The sequence below is a fragment of the Falco peregrinus genome, chromosome 1 (genome assembly GCF_023634155.1).
Source record: "Falco peregrinus isolate bFalPer1 chromosome 1, bFalPer1.pri, whole genome shotgun sequence".
NCBI classification, from domain to species: Eukaryota; Metazoa; Chordata; class Aves; order Falconiformes; family Falconidae; genus Falco; species Falco peregrinus.
This window is the reverse complement of record NC_073721.1, coordinates 96,653,613-96,675,596: the sequence shown is the minus strand read 5'-3', so window position 1 is coordinate 96,675,596 and position 21,984 is coordinate 96,653,613. Positions and strand designations below refer to the sequence as shown.

Sequence of the window (21,984 nt, the reverse complement as noted above, 5' to 3'; positions counted from 1 at the left end):
TGTGGAGACCCTCCAGGGTTCAGGTTTTCCTTACGTCTAGTTGCAGAGGGTGTCCCTGGCTCCAGAAACACTTTCTGCTTCCCCTACAGAACAGTCAGGCTAACAGCATTTCAGTTTTTACTCAATGAAATAACATTTCCAAGGAACATGACAGTTGAACGGTTACAGTTGAAACCCAAGGGTAGCTTTTGTGAAGAAACAGGTTTTTCAGTTTTCTACCCCTCTTCTGAGCTATTTCATAGCTCTCAATAGGACTTGCATCATTCAGGAAACCACTGGGTCCACATAAGGAAAAACTTCTTCATTTCAGCTCCTATCTCGTCAAGGGGGTGTGTGTGTGTGACAAAGACCCAAAACATTAACAACAAAAAAATATCTCGCAAAGGCAAGAGTGTGAAAAGCTCGGAGTAAGCAGTTTGAACCATTTTAACTCAGCAATTAATTCACTTTGGCCCCTGTTCTTTTGCCTTCCCTCAGATAATCATGTCCTCAAGTGTAACCAAGAACTAAGCAACACCTCGCTTACTGAAGCATCTCCCACAGAACTGAAGGGTTCCTCTAAGAAACACTTAAAAATCCAAAGCGGAGGAGAACCAACTGATCTCTCCATGCCCCCAAATGAATCCCTGTCCCATCAAAGACCCTCCCCAGATCTGTTCCCAACAAAGCACCCAAGAGCATCCAAGCCCGGAACAACTCCTTCCACCACAGGCTCCCATCCAGGAGGCAAGTCTAGGGCAAAGAGAGATACTCTGCGCACCACTGGCCAGCCAAGCAGGCTTGTCTGACCCTCCCACCACAGCTGGCTTTGCCATACGATCTGATGTTTCCAACCGTTCCTCCCCCTTGTGCTCCCTGATTTTTCCCCAAGACTATATATGACATGGAACCACATTTTGCATGACGGTTTGCTGGGGATTTCCTGTATTTTTTAAAACCTGAGTACCTTTTCTTACTTTCAGTCTGGAAGCACTCGTGGTTGCTTCTTCTCAGGCTTGCGCCTCCTCCTCTGCCCAAAACCAAGTACACCAAGTGCAGCCTGATGCTTGTTTCAGGGAGGGGAGAGGTGGAAATCTCACCCGAGTCACCCACTTTCAGTTAAAAGAGAGCGGCAACACTTTGAATAACAGCATCCCTTTATTTGGTGACACCATTACAAAAACTGATTACATTAGCAACCAAAAAAAAAAAAAAAACCCCAAGAAAAAAAAAAAAAGAAGTGTTTACTTGAGGTTGAAGTCAGAGGCAGCTAATCCCAAAAATGTAATTAAGTATAACAGTGTACAACATCAGTATTAAAATGTTATATCCCACTGGTGACTTTACCATGTTGGAGTTTTCTGAACAAGTTTTATTCAGCAAAACAAGATAAAAGATTATGTGTTTACTGTCTCTCCAGGAATGTAAAGGTCTAATTATCCAAACAGGTTTGTTTTTATTATAAAACTAAACTCTGGAGGTGTCTACAGAGTTGGGTTTTTTCTTTAAATCAGTAGTCTAACAAGGATTAGAAAAGACAAAACTCTGTTCAGTGCTTCTGACAAAGTAGAAAGGGTGAAAACATAAATAAGGCTTTAATTTGGCAAAATATAATACAATGCCTTCTGCTATCCTCAAATTAACGATTCCCCCGTGACTTCATTCTGCAAAAGAAACACAAAACACCACGTCAGCTGAGCAGTTTCCAAAGGGCAGCGTACAAGCAAATCTGTGCCTTGCCAGCACTTCAGCGGCTCATGCCAGCCACTTCGTTAGCACCTGCCCTTGATGAAGCCCACAGGATCAAACCAGGGTGGTGGCGATCAAGCCAGAACAGCCTCCCAGAGCAGAGGCCAAGGTGCAGGTAGCACCTTCCCCCCATGTGCACCAGGCTCATCCTATGAGACCAGGTTTACCCCACTGTGAACATCTTGTCACCAGCCTTTAAGACCAGCTCTGCTGCCCACGCTGTATTACGGAGGCAGGAGCAGGAAAAAAAAAAAAACAAAAACACACCACACTAAAACCCACACCTAAATTAGGAAGCAAAAAACCACTTCCCCATGCTCAGTAGACAAGAGGGAGTTCTGACACTCCTTGCAGCAGCTCGTTCAGTGCCAAGGCTTCGCTGCCTCCCAAACCGAACAGTTCACAACCCGCCTTCAGACCCAGCTCACAGCACATTAGCAGAGGCTCACAAGCTGCATCAGCTTCCTGAGAAAGTTTAAGCGTCTCGACTTTATCCAACCATTAGCTAACTTTCGGTTATTTAAGAAGTTTACCAGCATGATGCAGTCAACCATAAAGGCCCAGGTTTCCAAGCTGGCTCTATATGAAAATAGAGAGTCTTGTTTGTGTCTATAATTGGATGAAGAGTTCATGCCAGACCGATGCTTCCGATGCTCATATCCCCGTGACCACAGCAAGCCACTGCTATTAACTCACTGAAAGCCCTGTGGGTTACTTTATATCCTCCATCCCAAATCAATCGGAACATGGAAGTGCAGACATTTTTCTTGTGCAGCTGGGATGAAGGAAACAAGGCACAGGCACAACAAAACCTTGGCAACCTGCTACATGAAGTAGCAGGTAGTGGAAGGGAGGGATAAAAGAGTTACATGCCTAGAGAGGGACGCAGGGGTGTGAGATTAGTCCCAGCTCACTGAGATACGTATCCAGGGAGGAACAACTTGGTTACCTACTAACAGCTTTTGATGATTTGCACCTAGAAAGTCTCAGATTTTGACATCTGACTTCTTAAATCTGAACAGGGTCCCACCATCAGACCAGTGTTCTTCCTGACAGCCACCCCACCGGTTCAACTAGACTGCCACCAGCTGTACCTACCTACTAGCTGGTAGTGTTCTCGTCCCTTTGACAGCATTTGGCTTACTGACACAAGCAGCTTCTTGAGATGACCTACATCCTGGTTAAGATTCACTGCCACATTTAGTCTTTCATCAGTCAATTCCTGGAAGAGGAAAAAAAAAAATCATTAAAAACTCATTTACAATCTCATTACCAAGAAAGCCTAGAATTAGATCTTCCCTATAAAATTACAACTCCTTGCACAGATGGGAACATCTCTTGTAAGTCAGAGGGTTATGGCCACATTTAAAGAGAACACGGTTCAAAGTCATAAAGCTATTTCCTGTTCCAGTGAATTACCTGCACACACCGAATGCCAGCGAGAGCATCACGGAGCTCTGGCTCCCACCCTGCCTGCCCAGGACTCCACTTACTCACTGCTTCCAGGAACTGTGCTTGTAACCACAGCTGATCCAGCCTCAGAAGTTACTACCCCACAGGCCTGGCTGAAAACCCCATGCAGATGAAAGCATATGGTTTAAAACACAGGCTGCTAAGCACAGGGATGGCTTCTGATCCCCTCAGCTGTAACAACAAGGCTCCTGGACCACCAAGGACTTGGTCTGTAAGAGGATCTGCGGGGTGGTGTCCTCAGCTATATGTAATGGCCAATCCAGCTGTAAAACCACTTGAAAGAGCTGGCTGGAGAAACACACCTTTCCCCACCCACACCACAGCACCAGCGCTCCTCTCCAGGCTCAGGACATGGGCTGCTGCCCAGCAGCTGCCCTACTGGTTCATTCTCTGCTCCGAGCCCCTGAGAAATTCCTGCTTGCCAGTGACACCCACACTTGGATGAGGACTTCACAAAGCAGTCTGAGCACCAGTTAACATGGAGAAAAGGAAAAAAAGCTACCAAGAGATAGAAAACTGGTTTCTTGTGCTGAAATGAAAATGCTGAGCTTGCTTTTTTAAAACAAGTGCTGCTTTTCTTTTTTTTTTTTTTAAGGCGTTCAACAGTTTATTAATAGGGAAGTGTCACAACTCAAAATGGACTCTTCCCCTCTTGCCTGTCCCCCTCTCCAAAGTCAGTCTTGCTAAGCTAACAGTGATATACCACCTGTTTTATTACCTTTATTGATTAGCTCCTTCAGAGACACAGAAAGAACTCCACCTCTAAAATGCACGTTTACTACTTCTTATTCAGCTCATAATATGGACACGCAGATAACCTGCAGGACAGCTTTCCTTCGCAATTTAACAGCTAAAAATAAACAACTCTGCCCTGGTGTCAGTGATACAGAAGTACGCAGCTCTCAACATGAGCACAGAGGTGCTCACAAGCACTCAGCATCAGCCAACACCACTCCAACTGAAAGCAGCTTTACTAACAGAATGAGACTGATGCATAATGCTGTTGCAAATCTCTCCCCAGAGTTTCAGAGAAATCAGAGCGAGTTCAGAGAGGGCCACTTTCCCAGCTCCCATTTGGCTGGAAATGCCGCTAGACTAGCTGTAACGCAGGGCGGGAAGTAAATCAAACTCAACCACCTGCACCATTATAGACACTACTCCAGGCTCAGGCAAGAGAACAAAGCAATATATTGCAAAGCTTTTACTTGATGCAACTGGTAAACATTTCTCTATTGTAAAAAAAAAAAAAAAAAATCATTGGGAATCCATAATAGGGTAGCCTTAACCTGTTTTACCCTTATTAAAGTAGAAAATCAGGTCTGTCAAGACTGAGACTTCACTTAGCAGTCTCGTGCAGATTGATGAAAGTGCAGAGGCAAATGCAATTAGCATCCCAGCAAATGAATGAATTGCAGCACTGACTAATAGTACTGGGTATGAAAGTGCACGTGCATTAGCATGGAAACCATCACAAGCAGTGAAGGAGCCTTTCAATTCGCTCTCCGTTCATCTCTGGGAACGGCTCTACTCTTCCCCTACTTGCTTCCTCTCCCTTCTGTTCTGTGACTTCACTGATCTCAGGAGATATTTACCCACAAACATCCCCAACCCTCTGGGGCCAATCCTGACCAGGTCCCGATGGACTCGGGCTGAGCACAGCCATACTGCAGCTTCTGCCAACCCAGGAGTGCAAGGCTGCCCTTATGCAGTCACTGCTGTGCCCCAGCCCCATGCTCTCTGTGACTCAGGGGAAAGCATGTCCTTGGTGTATGGGGATGAAGAGAGAAAGACGATGGTAGTAGTGAACCCCCTGCGATCACAGAGCTGGTGCTGAACTGACAGATTCCCCTCCACCGTGCTTTACACACACGGTATTTCCAGTTTTCAGTGATGGAGTGTTTTATATTGAGATCTGGGGGGGAAAGCACATTAGATTTCATAAGCCTCAAAATAAGTATACCGCCTAAGCCAGCTGCTGAATATAAATGACTTCCTTAAAGCATACTAAAAGGCGCCCTTTAGTCATCATCTAGTCCTATAAGTGACAAGGAAGCTGATTAGAAAAACCAAATGGTCTATTTTTAAATAGAAAGAAAAGGAAAGAAAACACACAGAATGTGTTTGAGGGTTTAGGCGAGCATCATTTCTCAATTTTGTGGGTTGAGTTCCAGTCCCCAGAAGGAACAAATATGCTCATTTTCAAGCACGTGTTTTCAGGTCCTTCTTAAAAAAGGAAAGAGAGAGACTGTTGCTAGGTGGAAGTGGCTGGAAGACTTTCTTTTTTAATCCGAAAGCTATTTTAAGCTGTGTTTTTAGGCTTCTGGGGAGAGGTTTGTGGGTTTTTTTTCTCCCTAAAAAAAATGCAGTAAGAGCAGCTTGGGGAAGAAGATAAAGAAAATATTCTAATTTCAGCCTCTGCCAATGGCTACCTGTCAAGAGCACTGTTTAGACAATTTACATATTTTTACTAATGAAGGCTTAATTACAGGTTTATTATGACTGTTTTTCCACACCCCTCTTTAGAATAAAGTGATGGATATTCTGGAGGAAACCTGGTTAGGGTTCCACAGCGTGCCCACGCAGCTACAACAGAACAACGCATGATCCAGAGGGATTATGCAAGTTAAGGCTAAAACGATTAAACCTAACTAGCATACTTGGGCCACCACAGGGCACATTTAATGACACCCAGCGCAGGAGGTCTCACCAGTGTCACCAGCCACAAAATGCCACAGCTGATGGCATTGCTTAGGTAAGGTGTAGCAGAGAGCAAGCAGTTTGGCACTGGTTTGAGAAGAGCTTTTCTTCTCCTGCCTGCTGCGGAGACATAGAGCACCCAATTGTCACCATCGCAGCTGGCTTCTTGCTGGGAACACAGGAGAGGGCTCACCAGACCTACCATCACTCCCAGGCAACCAGCTCACAGGGGTGGGACATCCACAGTCTCACTGCATCTCCGGCTCAGACAGGATGAGCCCACAACTCAAGTGTGATTAGTCGTGGATGCTGACTGACTCTGGAAAAGCCATTCCATTTCTGCTAATGACTACAAAGACAAAGGCTTTTTGGCAGTGCTCCTCAGAAGACTCAACATGAATTATTTGTCCTATCAGCAAGTGCTCTGCTTCAACAAGAGTGTTTCCTTCCACTCTATCACAGGTAATGAGTTCTGCTGACCCCATTTAGCTGTGTACAGTGTGCTGGGAAAGCATCTGCTTTAGCCTTTCCCTTCCCAACCGCCTTCTGGAAAGCTGACCTGACACTATTTTGAAGCTGGTGTGAAAGCTCTCGTTTCCAGAGATGGAGAAGTCCAGTTACAAAGCCACAAATCAACTGCTTGTACAGGTGGTGTGTTTTTAGGGGAGCACTCCGAGTACCAGCTACACAAGCAGTTCTGCAATCATCCGTGCTAAGAGTAACCCACAGGCTCAGGTGAGTTACCTGTAAGTGTGAAAACAGGCCACCCCAGACAGAGTCCGCACAATTCCAGACTGTGCAATTGCAATGCCATTACTGGAGAACACAAAAACACCATCGGTCTGGAGAGTTGCCCATCCACAGCACAAGGCAGTGCTCAAGCCTGTAGCTTACTGAAGCACAGCCTCGCAAGAATTTGCTGCTGGACCACCTCAAGGTCAGCACAAACTCCCAGGAGCCAGGACTAGGCTGAAGTTGAATTCTGACACCTACCAGTGTCTAAGGACAGGCTCTGGCCCCCAGCTGCAGAGGACCAGAAGGGTCAACGTTCTGGCAAAAGACATTCTCTGCCACGGTGTCACAGGGCACACAAGACTGCCTTCTTTGGAGTTACAGATGGCAGCAAGCACCAACCCAAAAGTTAGTATTTTAAGCTCATTTAGTTATCAGCAGATTTATTTTTAGCTTCCCTTCAAGAAGGGACAAGGCTGGGATCTTCCCACTTTTGCCCAAACCAACAACCCATCAGAAGCACAGATCTCCTGTCCAGAATCTCTCCCCTTCTTCCTCCTTGCAAATTTGAGCCATGGGAAAGAGGTCACAATCCAGATGACAGCAAAAGTCCCAATGCAACCGTGGGATCCAGCTGCAGGACACCACCCCAACAAGCTGTAGGACAGGAAATCTCATCAAGCCTTAATTTACCATCAGCAGCACATAACCTGTTTCTTTGCTGGACCTCGCTTCCGTAAGATCATACTTTGTATGATATTTGCATTGCCCTTGAGTGTGGGCTCAAAAGAAACACTCACCGACTCTGTGCAAACATCGCTGTTTTCAATAACATTGGCATCCCCAACAACTTTTCCAATTTCTCTCTCAAGAGATGCCAAAGACTCCTGGGCCTGTAGGGAAAGAAAAAAAAAAAAACCAAAACAAAACAAAACACAAAACAGGAGAGAGACAACAACTAGCAAAGGCTGAGAAGCAAACCCCCACTTCTCCAAGAGCACTAGACACACAGAAATCACTGTTCAGGAGGAAATCTGTTTTATGCCAGATTTGCTCAGGGGACCAACACATGTGCCAAGACTGACATGTCTCCTTACAACTAGTATGTTGCACATCAGCCCACTTACATTTGAGAGCAATTCTACAGGGAAGCTTTAATAGTCTCACGTAAGGTTATTACATAAAAATTGTGCCGCAAATTTTTTTGTGCAAGAGGGTTTTTTTTGTAGCAAGTGCGGGCAGGTCTCCAAAAACCTGATCATAGATCCACATTTATACAGATTATACCATGAACCACAGACACCTGCACAGCTCACTTCGTATGTCAACATCCAACAATCGTCCTAAGCAAAATGTTTTAACCACCTTCTTATTACAGCAGGTCTCCTTTAGCTTCTCACCTCCTGGCAGTGCTTTTCCATGTGTCCCTGTCCCAAGACAAGACTTGCCCCACCAACAGCTCTCCCCACTCCAGCGCTGCAAAAACACAGCCCCATATCCTTACTATGCATCTACCACGGAAGGAAAAAGGCATTATACAGTCTGGAGCCAGAGCTCAGCTGCTCTACAGGCTATTCTTGTCTCCATTTATCAGTTCTCCTGTGAGAGGTCCGTTTCTAGGTTGACGGACAGCACTGGGACCTCTCATGCGTAAAGACTGCCCACTCCAATCCATCTTGCCAGAGAGGCCATTGAGGAAGAGCAGAGGTAACCCACCTGCTTGTCTCATCAGGCTTGCACAGAGCTAACTCTAAAGATTCGCAGTGTCCTAGGTTATAGCCTATTTGTAACCAAGTGCAAACGGGCAGATGGCTTGTAAACCAACTTGTAACCCACTGCCATTTGAGACTGGATTTAAAAGCTTCAGGCTGTGGTGTGGGCTCTTTGTTAGGCTGGGTTTCTTTAAATAAAGAGTTATTTGTCAATCCCAAATCACCACTTATTCCCACTGGCGTAAGATTATCATGAACAAGAGACTCTTTCAAGAAGGCTAATTAAGTAGAGCTGTTAGTTGCATTTTTATCATTTCAACAGACATGCAGATAGCTTGCATGAGCTACTCCTGCAGCCCCAGTCACCCGGGGAACCAGCAAGTGGAGTAAGCCACCCCACCAAGAAGGCAGTCTCCTCAAGCCACTCAAATCAGCACATTTTCCAGGACTGCAAAACTACAGATCTTGTGGGTTTCAATTACATTTAGATCTGTAACCGTTAAGGGTCTCTGCTTACCTTGGGCAGGTCACCAGCTACCTTCTGTCTCTCATTCTGATCAACTTTGAGTTTCGATAATGTTTCATTTAGCTGTGTTTTCAGCTGCAAAACAGTAACAAAGAAAATCAGTTTCCTTCACACATAGATGGATTTCATCTGTCTGTCCCACAGATTAACCCAGTGCACACTGACTGCAAATGGACTAAGATTACTAACAATTATTGCACAGACCGGATTAGTCAACATGTATGATGAGATTTACAATGACAGTCAAGGAAAAGAGACTCCATCTGTAAAGATAAACGTAAAGAAAGGAAACTACAGAAGAAGAGACATGGCTGGCATCAGCTTCGTTACACACTGTTTCAACTTCTAAACTCCATCGCCAGTAGGAATATTAGCAGTACTAACAGTACATCAGCCTCTCCAGCACTCTTACACAAAAGTCAGCCCAGACTCCAGCTTAATTCATAGCAAATATGCAAAAACGTAGAGTCATCTTCCTAATTCAGGCAAAACAGTCACTTTACTGATGAATAAACTAAAAAGCTCTACTTGTCATCTTCATAAAGAACCACTTACTACAACTATGTTGACTTAACCAGTCTGTTAATGTCACATCGAGGCATGAATCACTGACAAGGGTATATTAAGCTGTCAATTGTGTTTAGATTCAATCCAAAAAAAGTGAAACTATTTCAGTCAAGAGGGATGAATACTTCGTACTAGCTGCCCTTAAACTACAGCCTTCCAAAGGATATAAACATTTTTTAAAGAATATTTCCATTGCTCTTCAACGCAGCACACAGAACCAGTCACAGCACTTAAGGCTTGAGCCTCAAACAGGAGCGCTAACAAGAAGCTCGAGTGCCAATTTGGTTGGATTTGTGCCTCTGAAGTGCAGTGTGCTAATGTTCACTACTTCTGCTGTCAGTCTTCTTGGGAGCCAGCAGGGGATTAAAGAAGTGAACAATAGCCTACTCAGAGCCCTGAATTCTCACCGATTCCAAACCTTTGCACTGTATTTGTCTCACCCCTGGAAAGTTTCCTCCTTTGGAGCACCTGGGCTGATGGATGCTAGTTTTCTACATTTTGGGGAAGCACTGTTGAGCTCCTCTGCAGTTTCAGCTTCTCACCTTGCTCACCTTATAAATTAGTAGGAAACATCCTGAAATCCCATCGCTTCCACTCCTCAACCTCCTGCCTACAGCAAAAAAACCCACCCTCATATACACTGGACAGCATTCCTGAGCCATTTTCGTGAAGGTAGTTGTTTACCACCTCCTCATGCTCCTACCAGCACAGCATCACCAGATTGCAGAGTCAAGCTGCCCTAGCAGGGAGCTCAGCCTTTCAAGCTGCTGTTGTTACAGACATAATGGATTGTTGCCTCTTATATTCAAGAGGTTGGCGTTTACTGATTAACTCTAAGATATGCATTCAATTCCCATTTCCCTTGCTTTCAAAAGGAGAGGCTTTGGTTGCTGAGGCAGGATGCTAATCAATGCTGTACTAGACTTGCCAAGCATACCATTAACTTAAGCGGATTGTTATTGTGGTGGTGGGTTCCGTTTTATTTTTTAAAATCAACTATTTTAAGCCAGTTACGTTAGCGGCAGTACCCTGGTGAGATCAGCAGCTCAGCCTGCAGTGACAGGTTGTCCCATCAACTACTCCAAAACCCAACAAAGACATAGTGACAGAGACAACCTTCCCCGATCCTGGCTCAAAAGCAAGAAAGCACTGTTCAAGCACATGCAGAGGAAGGATCCAGTGCTCCTGCAGCCTTAAAAAACACATCACTGAAACAAGTGAGAAATGAAAGGGCTTAATCCAGGAAGCCATGCATCTCCGGGTATACAGGTCTGGCCTCAGTTAATCCAACTCCTTGAGAAAACTTGGTATAGGAGCATTATTGGCTGGAGAGCATTCCTAGCCAAACACACTGTAACACAGTGCATGCCCCAAGCCAGCGCAGCTATTCAGCCACATCAGGATGCCAGCCGCTGAATGGCTGGATACTATGAGTTAATCCAACATCGGTTTGGGCCAATTTCTGTACATACAGAGGAGGATGGAAAAGGCTCTGCACAGCCAAACACAGATACCACAGTTGCATCCTCAAAAGCTTTGGAAAAAAAACCACCAGAGAATAATCCTCACATGAAACTGATGGGAGCACAGCTTCTGTTGCTCTAAGGACATTATATTTGCTGTTGCCCATGTCTACCACTGTAAAACGTTGATTCTCAAGAAGTTTCAGGAATGAAAGTCTTACAGACTTTGGAAAAAGTCTTAAGAACCAGACAGGCTATTGTTAGGAGCAGAGAAAGAGACAAATTGTAAAAGTCAGACTACATAAATGATTGCAATGGACAAAAATATCAAGCTGAAGAGGTTAGCAGAACAGACAGGATTTGAAATAAGTCTCCGCTTCATAAGTATGCTGGGAGCCTATTTTGTGCCCAGCGGAGAACAAGCTTCTTACCAAATTTAACTCTTCATTCTGTCTTACTGCTTCAGAATATGAATCATCAAGTTTTTTCTGCAATTCAGTCAACAGATCTTTGAGCTGAAATGAAGTTTAGAGTTTTAGGATTTGTCTCCTTAGGATGCCCACTTTTCTTCTGCTCAGTGAGTGTTGCTCTACCCTAAGGTCACAAGCATACAAACTCCTCAGCCACAGGGGCTAAGCATTAGATTAGTTTGTCAGCCAACTGGTAATCAAAAGAAAAATAACAGTTTGGTCAATTATGTTTACCTCTCTGACTTCTGAAACATAAGTAGATCGCTCTATTTCTGCCTTTTCTAGTTCACTTTCCAAATGTTCTCTCTCTTTTTTAAGCTAGAAACAGAAAAACAGAGTTAAAACAGATGTTTTCAATGCTTTCTTGCAGTATCATTTTCTTGATTTATAATTAGCTATAAATGTCTATCAAATATTCCATGACATTTAGAAAGCATTTGAAACCCAGTGAAGGCAAAGCACAGATTTAAACTGTTATACTTCAAAAAGATGAAAAGATAAAGAACCAAGCCCCAGATCATCACCAGGCAGTAAACTGCTCAGTCTCACAAGGCAAGAGTCCCAGTGGGTGAATACAGATGTACAAAACAGGACAGTTTCCAGCACCCAGCTTCTTTGCTTCTTAAAAACATTGGCCAAAAGATTCAGTTTAGACTGCAGCACAGGCTGTACTACTTCCAGGAGAGAAGTCCCAGTAAGTTCAGACTTCCAGCATAAGCCTAAATCATGTTTAAGTAACAGACAGCTTCAAAGACAAAAAAAAGCCACCTGCACGTACAGTTTCAACTTCTTTGCTTTCTTCCTTTAATCTCTCTACTTCATGCTCCAAAGCAATGACTGAAGAACGCATCTGCAGTTTTCAAGAAAGATAAACATATTTAGTTGGGTTGGTTGAAGACAAACTCTATATACACACAAGCCTGCATCTACAATTTAAAAATATTAGGGATGAAATCAGACTGATTGAACAAAATAGGATGCTGACTCAAATAACTCAATATACTGAGTCTGCATTAAGGACACCTTTCCGACCTTCTCCCAACACAAATCATTCTTTGACATATTCAGAGCCTAGATGCCTGAAAGATTTGAAATATAAGGACTAAGCCAGTTGCCCATTAGCCACGATAAGGGAAATACCTGTCCTAGACAGGGAAGACCATCTCCATCCACATACTGTATGTAGTAAACCCATATTAATAAAGCCTTATTAGAAGCTTTATTAAGCGTGGCAGATGGTAGCACATCTATAGTTCAAGATCCAACAGCCTTTTGTCCCTCAAGAAGATGTTTACAAGTCATCTATCCTTTTGCTTCGGACTCACACATGGCACTCAAATTTACTAAGTAGTACTTTAGAAATGAAAAGCAGTTTGACCTACTTGAACTGTAGATCAGGAAAGAAATATAAAATGCTTTTTTCTTTTTTTCTTACCATTTTTGCTAGCAACAGAGCCTTCCTAAAAGGGAAAGCTTTGCAGGCAATTTCAATCTAATTAATTGACCACAATTGATTAAGCAGTATTTCAACAGCTTCCAAAAATTGTTATTGATACTTAAATTTTAGCACGAAGAGATTGTGTCTGTTCACAAATGCACACTGGAAAAAAATCAGGTGCTCAACAGCAATATAGTTTGAGTTGCCAGGATCAGAAGAACATACATTCCTGGGCATATTAATGGGACACATACACCTTCCTGAATCTTCAGCTTCCCATCCTGTCAGCATTAGTATTACTACGTGCTATTTGGCCGCCTCCTGCATCACCTGTAAAAGACTGACCATCATGACAAATCTGTGTCACAAAGATCTTATACCTGGGCTGTTCACTTATTCTTGCTTCGCTGAAGAAGGCAACAGGCATAGCCACACAAATCTAAAGCAGCAACAATTGCTCAACTTTTTAGGGTTTTTTTAAATGGAAATGTGCTCCTCAAAAATAAAAGTCACTCTTGGCATGAAACTAAGGATCAGAGCACCAAAAATACGATTGTTATAAGGAGGGATCATTCCTATTATAGTGGTTGCAGACTTCACCTTTTTCATCCGTTGGGCACACACACATCAAACCAGGCAGCCAGGGCTGTTCTACACCTGCCTTCACAGCGCTCAAACACCCTCTGCAACTTCAAGCAGAAACTGCCTGGCTGCCACAAAAAGCAGCTCGTCAGAAATACCTGTTTAAGTTCCTTCTGTGATTCTTCAACTTTTATCTTCCATTTGCTTTCTTCCTCTTCCACGCTCCTCTGTAGCCTTTGAAAAATTGTCTCCTAAGAAGAGAGCAGGGTTTGAAAGCTTGCAGCAAAAGAAAGGCAGCTTGCAACATCACAGGCACAGGTGACCAGGCATCCTGCTTACCGTCTCCGTCAGAACAGATTTGTATTTCTCACACTCCAGTTGCAGCAGTATGTGCATTTCCTCGGCCTCCTTCAACTTCTGCTCCATTGCCTGGCAAGAGAAAAGGGACCAGAAGAGTCACATCTCAGCTGATGGATTTGAGTTTATTATTTAACTTATTTCAGCAAGCAAGCTGGTATCATTCACTGGCAGGTCTGTCTTTCCAACCCACGCAAAGACAACAGCAAGTGCAACAGTCACCTACAACTCTCAACCACAAACTTCATTTGAGCTACAGCCGTAATTCTGAGTTGCCTGAAAAAAACAGCTACTTGGAAGAGGGAACAGGTGTTTTGAATTTCATGAATGTTTGCACAACTCCACACGGTGCTTTTTGAAGATGCAAATACCTTCCTGATTTACAAGATGCAAATATTTATAAAACTATTTTCTTGTCACCTGTTTGCCAATTTTAACTTCACAATTTGCAAGATTTATACTTGAAAAATACACTATGCCACACACAAGGAAGCTGTCCACCGTTTGTGCCTACCTTCACATCTTCAGATCCTGAAGCCTCTCTCAAGTATTCTTCAGCCATCTTTTCAAACCCACGCATCCATTCACTGTGGCTCTGTTGGGAAATGCATCCAGTTAAAGCTGAGGAAAAACCTCAGTCAAACTACCTTCAGGACATTTGCCTCCCAAGTACAGGTTTAACAGAGCAGTGTTTCCATTCCTTAATTCCCTGGAGCTAACACAGCCTGACAGCAGTGGTTCAGCTAGTACTGCCTATGCAGCTGAGCGAGCTGACAGTCAGCAGGCAGCAATCCAGGAGCACGAGGCTGAGACACACAAGGTTCACAGGGGCTTGGAAGTGCTGAAATACAACTGGGTGACAGAGGTCTCCCTGCAAGTGTCAGGGCTCTACAAGAAGTATCTGAAGGCTTAAGGGAATCTCTTCCAAAATCCCTAAGCAGTTAAAGCAGACACTTGCTTCGTAATTCGGGGGAGCTCACTAGGAAGACTGTTTTATAACCTTACAGAAACAGCCTTCCTAAAGACTATTTCTAGTTCATCAGATTAACTTTAGCACATTTGAGAATAATTTTAAATATGAGTAATGAAAACCTCTAGACCTTACAGATGAAATGCAGACCCCTTATTTCCAGCCTCACTTCACATCACTCGCACAACCCAAACCACACGAACCCAGTGCACTTCCCTTGCAAACAACTGAAAACCACCAAGAATATAGAAGTTGGAAATCGGTGCTTTTCAAAGCAACTCTGGGAACAAAACAAACCCTCTTGAACTATATTAACTGGCACTGAGGCAGCACAGCCCTCTGGAAAGGGGGGCCAGCCATTATCTGCGCAGCTGATGCAAGAGATATGGATCCACATCATGCCAGACACTGAGAAAACACACGGCAGACCTTATCCAGCCCTGAAAATTTACTATCTTGGTTAGACACAAGATAACGCAGGCAGATTAATCAGATGTTGGGGCGGTAAAAAACAAAAAAAAAAAAGAAAAGACAAGATAACGATAACTTTTTTGTTTTAACACTTTTCTTGAAATAACAGACTACAGTTTTGCCTCTGCCGCTGGCAAGTCCAGGTATTTATTACCAGAAGACGCTACTCACATCCCACTGCAAAAGCCCTGGGGCAGAGGGGACTGCAGGGAAACGCTCCAGACTGCCCAGCGCAGCAGAACCAGAGCTCCCCAGCCCCCAGTAGCGGGGTAGGAAGGGTCACTTCTCTTACCACATTAGAAGGAAGAGAGACTTTGGGGAACAGCTTCTGGAGTAGTTCACGTGTCTCCGCCTCAGCAGCTTCCAAATGCTGCTGCTTCTCCTAAACCAAGAGAAAGGCTCACATGAAACTGGGCAACACACTTCAAGAACCTTGCAATAGCCTCTTTTGTGCCTGAAGTAAAATACTTAACCCAGAAAGTATTTTTTTTAAGTGAGAAAGGCACTATAGTCTCCAAAATTGCCAGTGAATGCTTCAAAAATTCACAATTAATTGCTTCAGAATTTGGCCTTTGCATTTGTTCATGCTTAACCTTTTATTTTCTTAAGTTCTCCTCCAATCTAGCCTGTCTGTACAGAAATTACACCATCATTCACTGGTTCCCAACAAACTACACTGTGCCGAGTACTGCATCCACAGATCACACCAACCCTGCCACTCAGGCTGAGCTATCTCAAAAACAAGAAGTTTGATCAACAATTTTTTTGAAATCCATACTTATTTTAAACACTTTTAGGTGGGGGGAAAAATTACCATAAATTAATATCACCACAACAAAAATACAATTAAAGTCAAAAGGAAACTTTGTGTTAATGCACATTTGAACCAGGCCAAGAAAGCAAGACTGTAGCTTCGAAGTATTATTTTTAGGTACTCGAGAGGGAGACCCTTACATCCTCCTTCCCGAAGCTTGGATGCAATGGGAAATAATTATTAGAGCTGTGTGACAATCTCCAGGTTTTCTTTGTCATAGCTCTGCAAATGTGAATACACAGAGCCAAGGCACCACAGATTTATTGTTCCTTTTACTTAACGTTAAAAGCAGACCAGCCACAAGACGTTTGCTTGCTGTGCTTGTGGCAGATTGGTTTAATTTAGCCATATGATGCTCAGGCTCCCATATAAGTTTAAATGCAGAAAGCCTGAAACCCTGCACAGAAGGCAGCTTTCAGCAAAAATCCTTCACTAATATTCAGGTTTGGTTTTTTCCTTTGACATCAGTGCTACTGCGCCTTGCTGCTCTGAGTTCCTCTGCTGCAAGAGATCGGTGGCATTAGTAGGTTGAGATTCAGAGACAGAAACGGACAGGAGACATCGGGTTGTGAAGGTGTGCTAAGTGTGTTAGTTTTCAGCAATATAGGAACGACTGAAAAGTGGCAAATGGCTGTTTGATGAAGTCTTCCAACTGCAAGAGAAAGCAGGCAAGCGTTAGCACACAGCAAAAGCAGGTACACAACTTCTTTGAACACGGGGCCAAGCAAAGAGTGGACACATCTCCAACACAGATGCACAATCCCAAATCAGAGCTCCTCTGCTTCTAGCTACTTGACTTGTGTTTTTAAAGTTATTTTGATGCTTTTTTGAATTCTGCACAATGGCAATTAACACCAAATCAGGCTCATAAACGCAAGCACCTTTCAGAGCACTTCACACCCCATATCATTTTGAACATTGGCTCTGACGGTACCTGTCGAGCTTCATATGCTTTCAAGGAGGAAATTCACAGTTGTGGTGACACAGTTTTCCTGAAAAGTTCCCAGTTTTTTCAATACCAATTTAGTCCTTCAGAGGTCCAATAAATTTGTTCAAGCACCGTGAAAGCCCAGTAGAAGAAAGCAGGTTGCTCACCAGCAGTTTTTATTCCAGAGCTCCCCACAACAATTCACAACAGCTCTAACAATTATGCAAACAGAAATCAAAAATCAGCATGCCCACAAACTAAGGATAAAAAAAAAATAATAAAAGAAACCTAAAGACAACAGGAAGCAGAGGTGAAAGTATATGAATGATCACTCAGAACAGACTATATTTAAATTGCAGTAAAAGTTAATGCCTCCATTTCATTTAAAGAAAACCAGCTGCAGATCTGCGTCTAGCTTAATGCATCATTTCTAGCAGTTAACATTACAACCTTGGCAGTCTTGTTCACTTTGTCCTGCAGCAATTTTTCAGTTGATGCCAATGCTTCCATTGCTTTCCAGTTTTTCTCCCGAAGGTCCTAATCATTTTTAGAAAAAATTATTTCAGTTCAGCCAATATTCAAACTGTTTCCGCTTTTACTTCAGAGATATATTCTGCATTACATTCCACCATTTGCATTTAAATGCTGGTTACTGCAAGATGATTTTGCTTGGCAAGATGACATACACTAGCAAAAGTAAGTGTTATGTTCAAAGAGTTTGAATGAAAAGGGGGGGAAAATGCCAATTTCTGCCCAACCTGCCCCCATGTCCAAAACCGATCCAAGTGTTACTGCAGAGCGTTATTGCTACAGCGACCCCACACTTTGACTGCACTTGTAAGAAGAAAGAGGGAAGTTTTCAAAAGTAGTGAGGAACACAGACACCAAACCACAGATTACACAACAGAGTGTTAGGCATGTCGCGTTGCAGAACCCAGCATGGACCCAAGTATACATAGAGGTGTACACATTTATGCCCCTGATCTTGCAGCCAGATTTAGCTGCGTAGCCTTGGGCCTTGGCCCAAACCTACCGTGCCAGGGCCGATTTTAGAAACACAAAGCTCACAGCCTTGGTTTGCAGCATTTATCCGTACAGCTCTCTCCACTGTACCCAAATAAAACTGGTTTGCTGCTCACCAGCCCTCCTGGGAGGTTTTGGGATTTCACCAGTGGCGAGCACACCCAGATCCACATGGAAACACCACTGTGCCGTGCTGCGCTCCTGCATCTTTCTTGGCGAGGTCATCAAACGTGTACTCCACAAGATGTCAACATGCAAGCTCAGTTAGGAGGCTGAGAGCTCTTATAAAAAGAGCCTCACCTCTCTTATCTAGGAAGGATGGTACATCTTGTGGGGAGGAGATTATGGTGCTTGGGATTTCAATTTTTTTTTCCCCAACCCTCAGAGCAATCAGCTTTAGCAAAGGACTATTTTTGAAAGGCTGTATTTTTTAAATTCGCCACGCAAAGTGGCATCCGAATACCAGCATGTACCTACACTGGTTTTACTTTACGACTTCCATTTGCCTGCTTTCCTGTAAGGGCTGTTTCACAGGACATACAAACAAGACTGGATAAAATTGCAATGTGGAAAGCTGGGACTTACAGGCATGGTCTGCCATTAGCAGTTGTCAGATTTCTGCTTACACCACGAAGGGTACTTAGACCTTGCAATTCCTCAGGAAACAGGCATGCATATGTTCTACCTGTCCAGCTCATCTGTCTTCTGAGGTTATCCAGCCACTTTCCCCTCTATCTCAGGTCTTAAGCAACACTACTTGCTCAAAAGCTCACATTCTCCATATTCTCCTTGTGCATCTTCCTTATATCGTCCCACTTTTAAGCAATAAAGCTCATTGCACAGTATACCAACTCTACAGGTTATCAAGGAGAGACAGCAGAGCTAAAACCCCTGTATTTTAACAGCTTTCTCCCCCATAACTTAAAATATGTCATTCTCTTGCCCTGCACAGGTAATGTATTGCAAGGAGGTAACTTCACAGCTCTGTGATGGAAGATACAGTCTTTACTTCCAGCCACAGACAACCCATACTGCACCATCAGCAGCTGCTGTAAAGGAAGGCTTTTGTCCTTCACCTCCTTCAGAAGACCAGAATTAGTCACTCTTAGGGATGGCCAGAGCCAGATCCAAGAGCCCTGAAGGTAATGCCTCCTCCCATGTCCAAGCACAAGGACCGCAACTCGGTCAGAGCACAGCACCTTACCTGCTCCCACCCTCCCTCCCCAAACTCCCTCTTCTTCCCTTGGCAAAGGACATGTTGCTGAACTGGGTTACCAAGGCTTGAGTCCAAGTCAGAAAACTGGCTGCAGGATGTGTCCCCTAGCAAGTCCCCTCACTCGCATCAAATCCACAACATGTCAAAGAGCTGACAAAACTTTCAGCAGTAAAGTAAGGTATGCTTAACCACTGTCAAGAAAAGAGGGGAGGAGTGTCCAGGGGACACAATACAGCAGACAACCATCAGAAACATGTTCTCAGCAGAACGTCCTATGCATAAAGGAGCGCTGTGCACACACGTTTGGTTGTTCTTTGGGTTTCGTTGTTTTGGTTTTAGTTTTCTTGTGGGTTTTTTTATTGGGTTTTGGGTTGGGTTGTTTTTTGGTGGTTGGGGGGGGGGGGGCGGGGCAGGCACAGGCAGAGGGGAGAATCTCCTTACGTTGTTCTTTTTCCTCTGTTGCTCAAAAGCATTTCTCTGAGAGGCAAGCTCATTTTGGAGACTGGTGATTTCCTTCTCTTTTCCTGCAACCCTGAATTAGTAAAAAAAATCATAAACAAGTCATGAGAAATTTGAGAAATTTCAAGTGAGGCACTGACACCTTTTTCACATACACAACTTGCCTTCCCTTCCAGCAACACACTTGGAAAAGCTGCTCTCATTGACTTGGCAGTAGTGTTTGTTTCCTACTGCTCTGTGAACTGCAGGCTGCCAGAGAAAAGCCCATTGTGAAGCTCTTGTTTGCCTACAACAGGCATCTGCACACATTTATCAAGGCCACAGAAAGGCAATGCATTAGACGAGGGTAAGTCAGTCAGCCCACGCTAGTACACCACCACAAAACAGGCGCTGCCTGCTGGATAAGAGCATTCTTTTTCAAGCACCTAGTCCACAATTTAAGTCATTTAACTTAAAAGAAAAATAATTCAGCCAGCCAAAAACGCATGACAGCAGCAATTTGTGCAGAATAGTATAAGCCAGTATGGCATTATCTTCCACAAAGAGCTGAAGCACACTTAAGAACTAAGTCATAACACAATTCTACCCCTAGGATTTTCCCTGGGAAGAGATTTCCACCAAACAATTTCATAACATGAACAACCCTCTACTAAACTGAGGTTCCAAGAAAAAGCCTGTCACTTTTGCTTGAAACACCAACATTTAACTCTTCAGACATACAGATGAGCTAGCATGCATTTAAAATTAAATCAGTCATGGCTTGCTTACATTGGGGGCACAACATACTGAAAGCACTGTCTGCAGAAGTTTGCAGCTGAGGATTATAAGCGTGAGCAGAACCTCTATGTTCAAGTTTTATTAGATTGTAAAGATTTATTTTTTTTTTACTGGCCACTTCTCACACACCAATATTGTACTTTTAGCATTTATTTAATCTTTTAAATTTTCTGAGCAACAAGTGAAATGAAGCGCTTATCTATCGCATCCAGGTTTTGGGCAGTACTCACACTTGCAGAAGCTCCTCACTCTGGACAGCCAGAGATGCCTGCAAACAGATCAGAAACACATCAGAAGCAGATCAGCCACAAAGACTGGTGCAGAGGGCATGATGTGCCTTGTTAACCAGGCACTGCTGCAACACTAAGCAGCTGCACTCTTGGCCTTCAAGGGAGTTGCATCCAGCCTCCTTTGGCCAGAAACCTGGCTGCACTACAGCACATAAAGACTGGTGGAAAGCCAGATGAGAATGCAGCAGGTCTAAGAAACAGCATACAGCTGCAAATCTACACAATAAAGGGAAGCAGGAACAGATATGCAAGTCAGAAAAGCCGGCTTAGTCAATCCAACCCTGAAGTTGTCCCTAGATTTGCATGGTCAGTACAGCTACTGGTTTCCCATGCCACCCATATAAGTTACCACCACCCCCTTTTGACTTCACGCAGTGACATCTGAAGTGGGAAGTTGTACCTGTTTGCAGTTCTCCTGCTTTAATTCTTGAATTTGAACTTTAAAAGATTCATTTTCCTTTTGCACATCCTGTTGAAAGAAAAGAAGCAATATATACACATGTATACATATAGATATAAATTCACAGTACATACACTCCTTACAACACAAGGCACTTCTATCAAAGCTTTACCTGCAACTGTTTTACTTGGCTTGCAATTTCTCGCTCCTTTTCTTCCACTACAGCTTTCAGCTTCTTCATTTGCTCTTCTTCTGCTTTCAATCTGCAGACATGGTTTATAAAGTTAAAAAAAATGGTTAAAGAAAGAATTTAGGCTAAAAAGGGACAGATGCTCTAGCTAGGATGGTTTTCAGCAGGAGAAGGTAAATAAATTCTGTATGCTATATATAATAATCAGAAAAGGAGACCACACACACATGGAGAAGAAACCATTGCACTACAGCTCCAAATCAAGAGAACTAAGAAAAAGACACGCCAGCTGCAACAGCATTTATTGCACACACTTACCTGCTAAGAACTGGCCTGAAGCGAGCTAGTCATTTCACATGTCAATCAGCAAACACATGTAGCCATAGCTGATCTCAGTAACACTCAGAGCCAGAGTGGGAGAGAAGCAATTGATCATCTGAGCACATCCTGCAAGTCAGCTGACTCTGAAGGTGCCAGGGACAGTCTCGTAAAGGTGAGGCTGCCTTAGATACCACATACAGGCTATACCAGAGCTCTGCTGGGAGGGTAGCACACTATGAGAGCTGCATTAAAGCTGGAGCCCTTTTTGGCACAGCCTCGTACAACCTTCCTCTGACTTACAGCAGCCAGACAAAGCAGAGTCAAAACAGAGGAAAGTCTGGCAGCGTTTCTCCATGACAAGGGAGCTGGAGAATTGGCTA

At 43.7% G+C, this 21,984-nt stretch overlaps 1 protein-coding gene across 16 annotated transcripts in view; it reads right to left on the bottom strand.

The window, feature by feature from the left end:
* Positions 1-1,129: 1,129 nt before the first annotated feature.
* Positions 1,130-21,984, bottom strand: part of KTN1 (kinectin 1) — a 78,029-nt gene continuing 57,174 nt past the window's right edge. For 7 of the 16 annotated variants that reach the window (XM_055804966.1, XM_055804988.1, XM_055804941.1 and 4 more), the window contains 16 exons: positions 21,266-21,356; positions 21,094-21,162; positions 20,634-20,671; positions 19,609-19,699; positions 17,379-17,465; positions 15,479-15,568; positions 14,260-14,340; positions 13,728-13,817; positions 13,547-13,639; positions 12,147-12,218; positions 11,603-11,686; positions 11,330-11,413; positions 8,860-8,943; positions 7,431-7,523; positions 2,827-2,950; positions 1,130-1,643 (listed from right to left, as the gene is read on the bottom strand). In XM_055804966.1, the coding sequence (XP_055660941.1) occupies positions 1,639-1,643; positions 2,827-2,950; positions 7,431-7,523; positions 8,860-8,943; positions 11,330-11,413; positions 11,603-11,686; positions 12,147-12,218; positions 13,547-13,639; positions 13,728-13,817; positions 14,260-14,340; positions 15,479-15,568; positions 17,379-17,465; positions 19,609-19,699; positions 20,634-20,671; positions 21,094-21,162; positions 21,266-21,356 (1,276 nt within the window). In that variant the 3' untranslated portion in view covers positions 1,130-1,638. Of the gene's footprint in view, positions 1,644-2,826; positions 2,951-7,430; positions 7,524-8,859; positions 8,944-11,329; positions 11,493-11,602; positions 11,687-12,146; positions 12,219-13,546; positions 13,640-13,727; positions 13,818-14,259; positions 14,341-15,478; positions 15,569-17,378; positions 17,466-19,608; positions 19,700-20,633; positions 20,672-21,093; positions 21,163-21,265; positions 21,357-21,984 lie in introns of those variants that run through there. The other 9 variants (XM_055804970.1, XM_055805020.1, XM_055805030.1 and 6 more) reach the window with 4 other exon arrangements.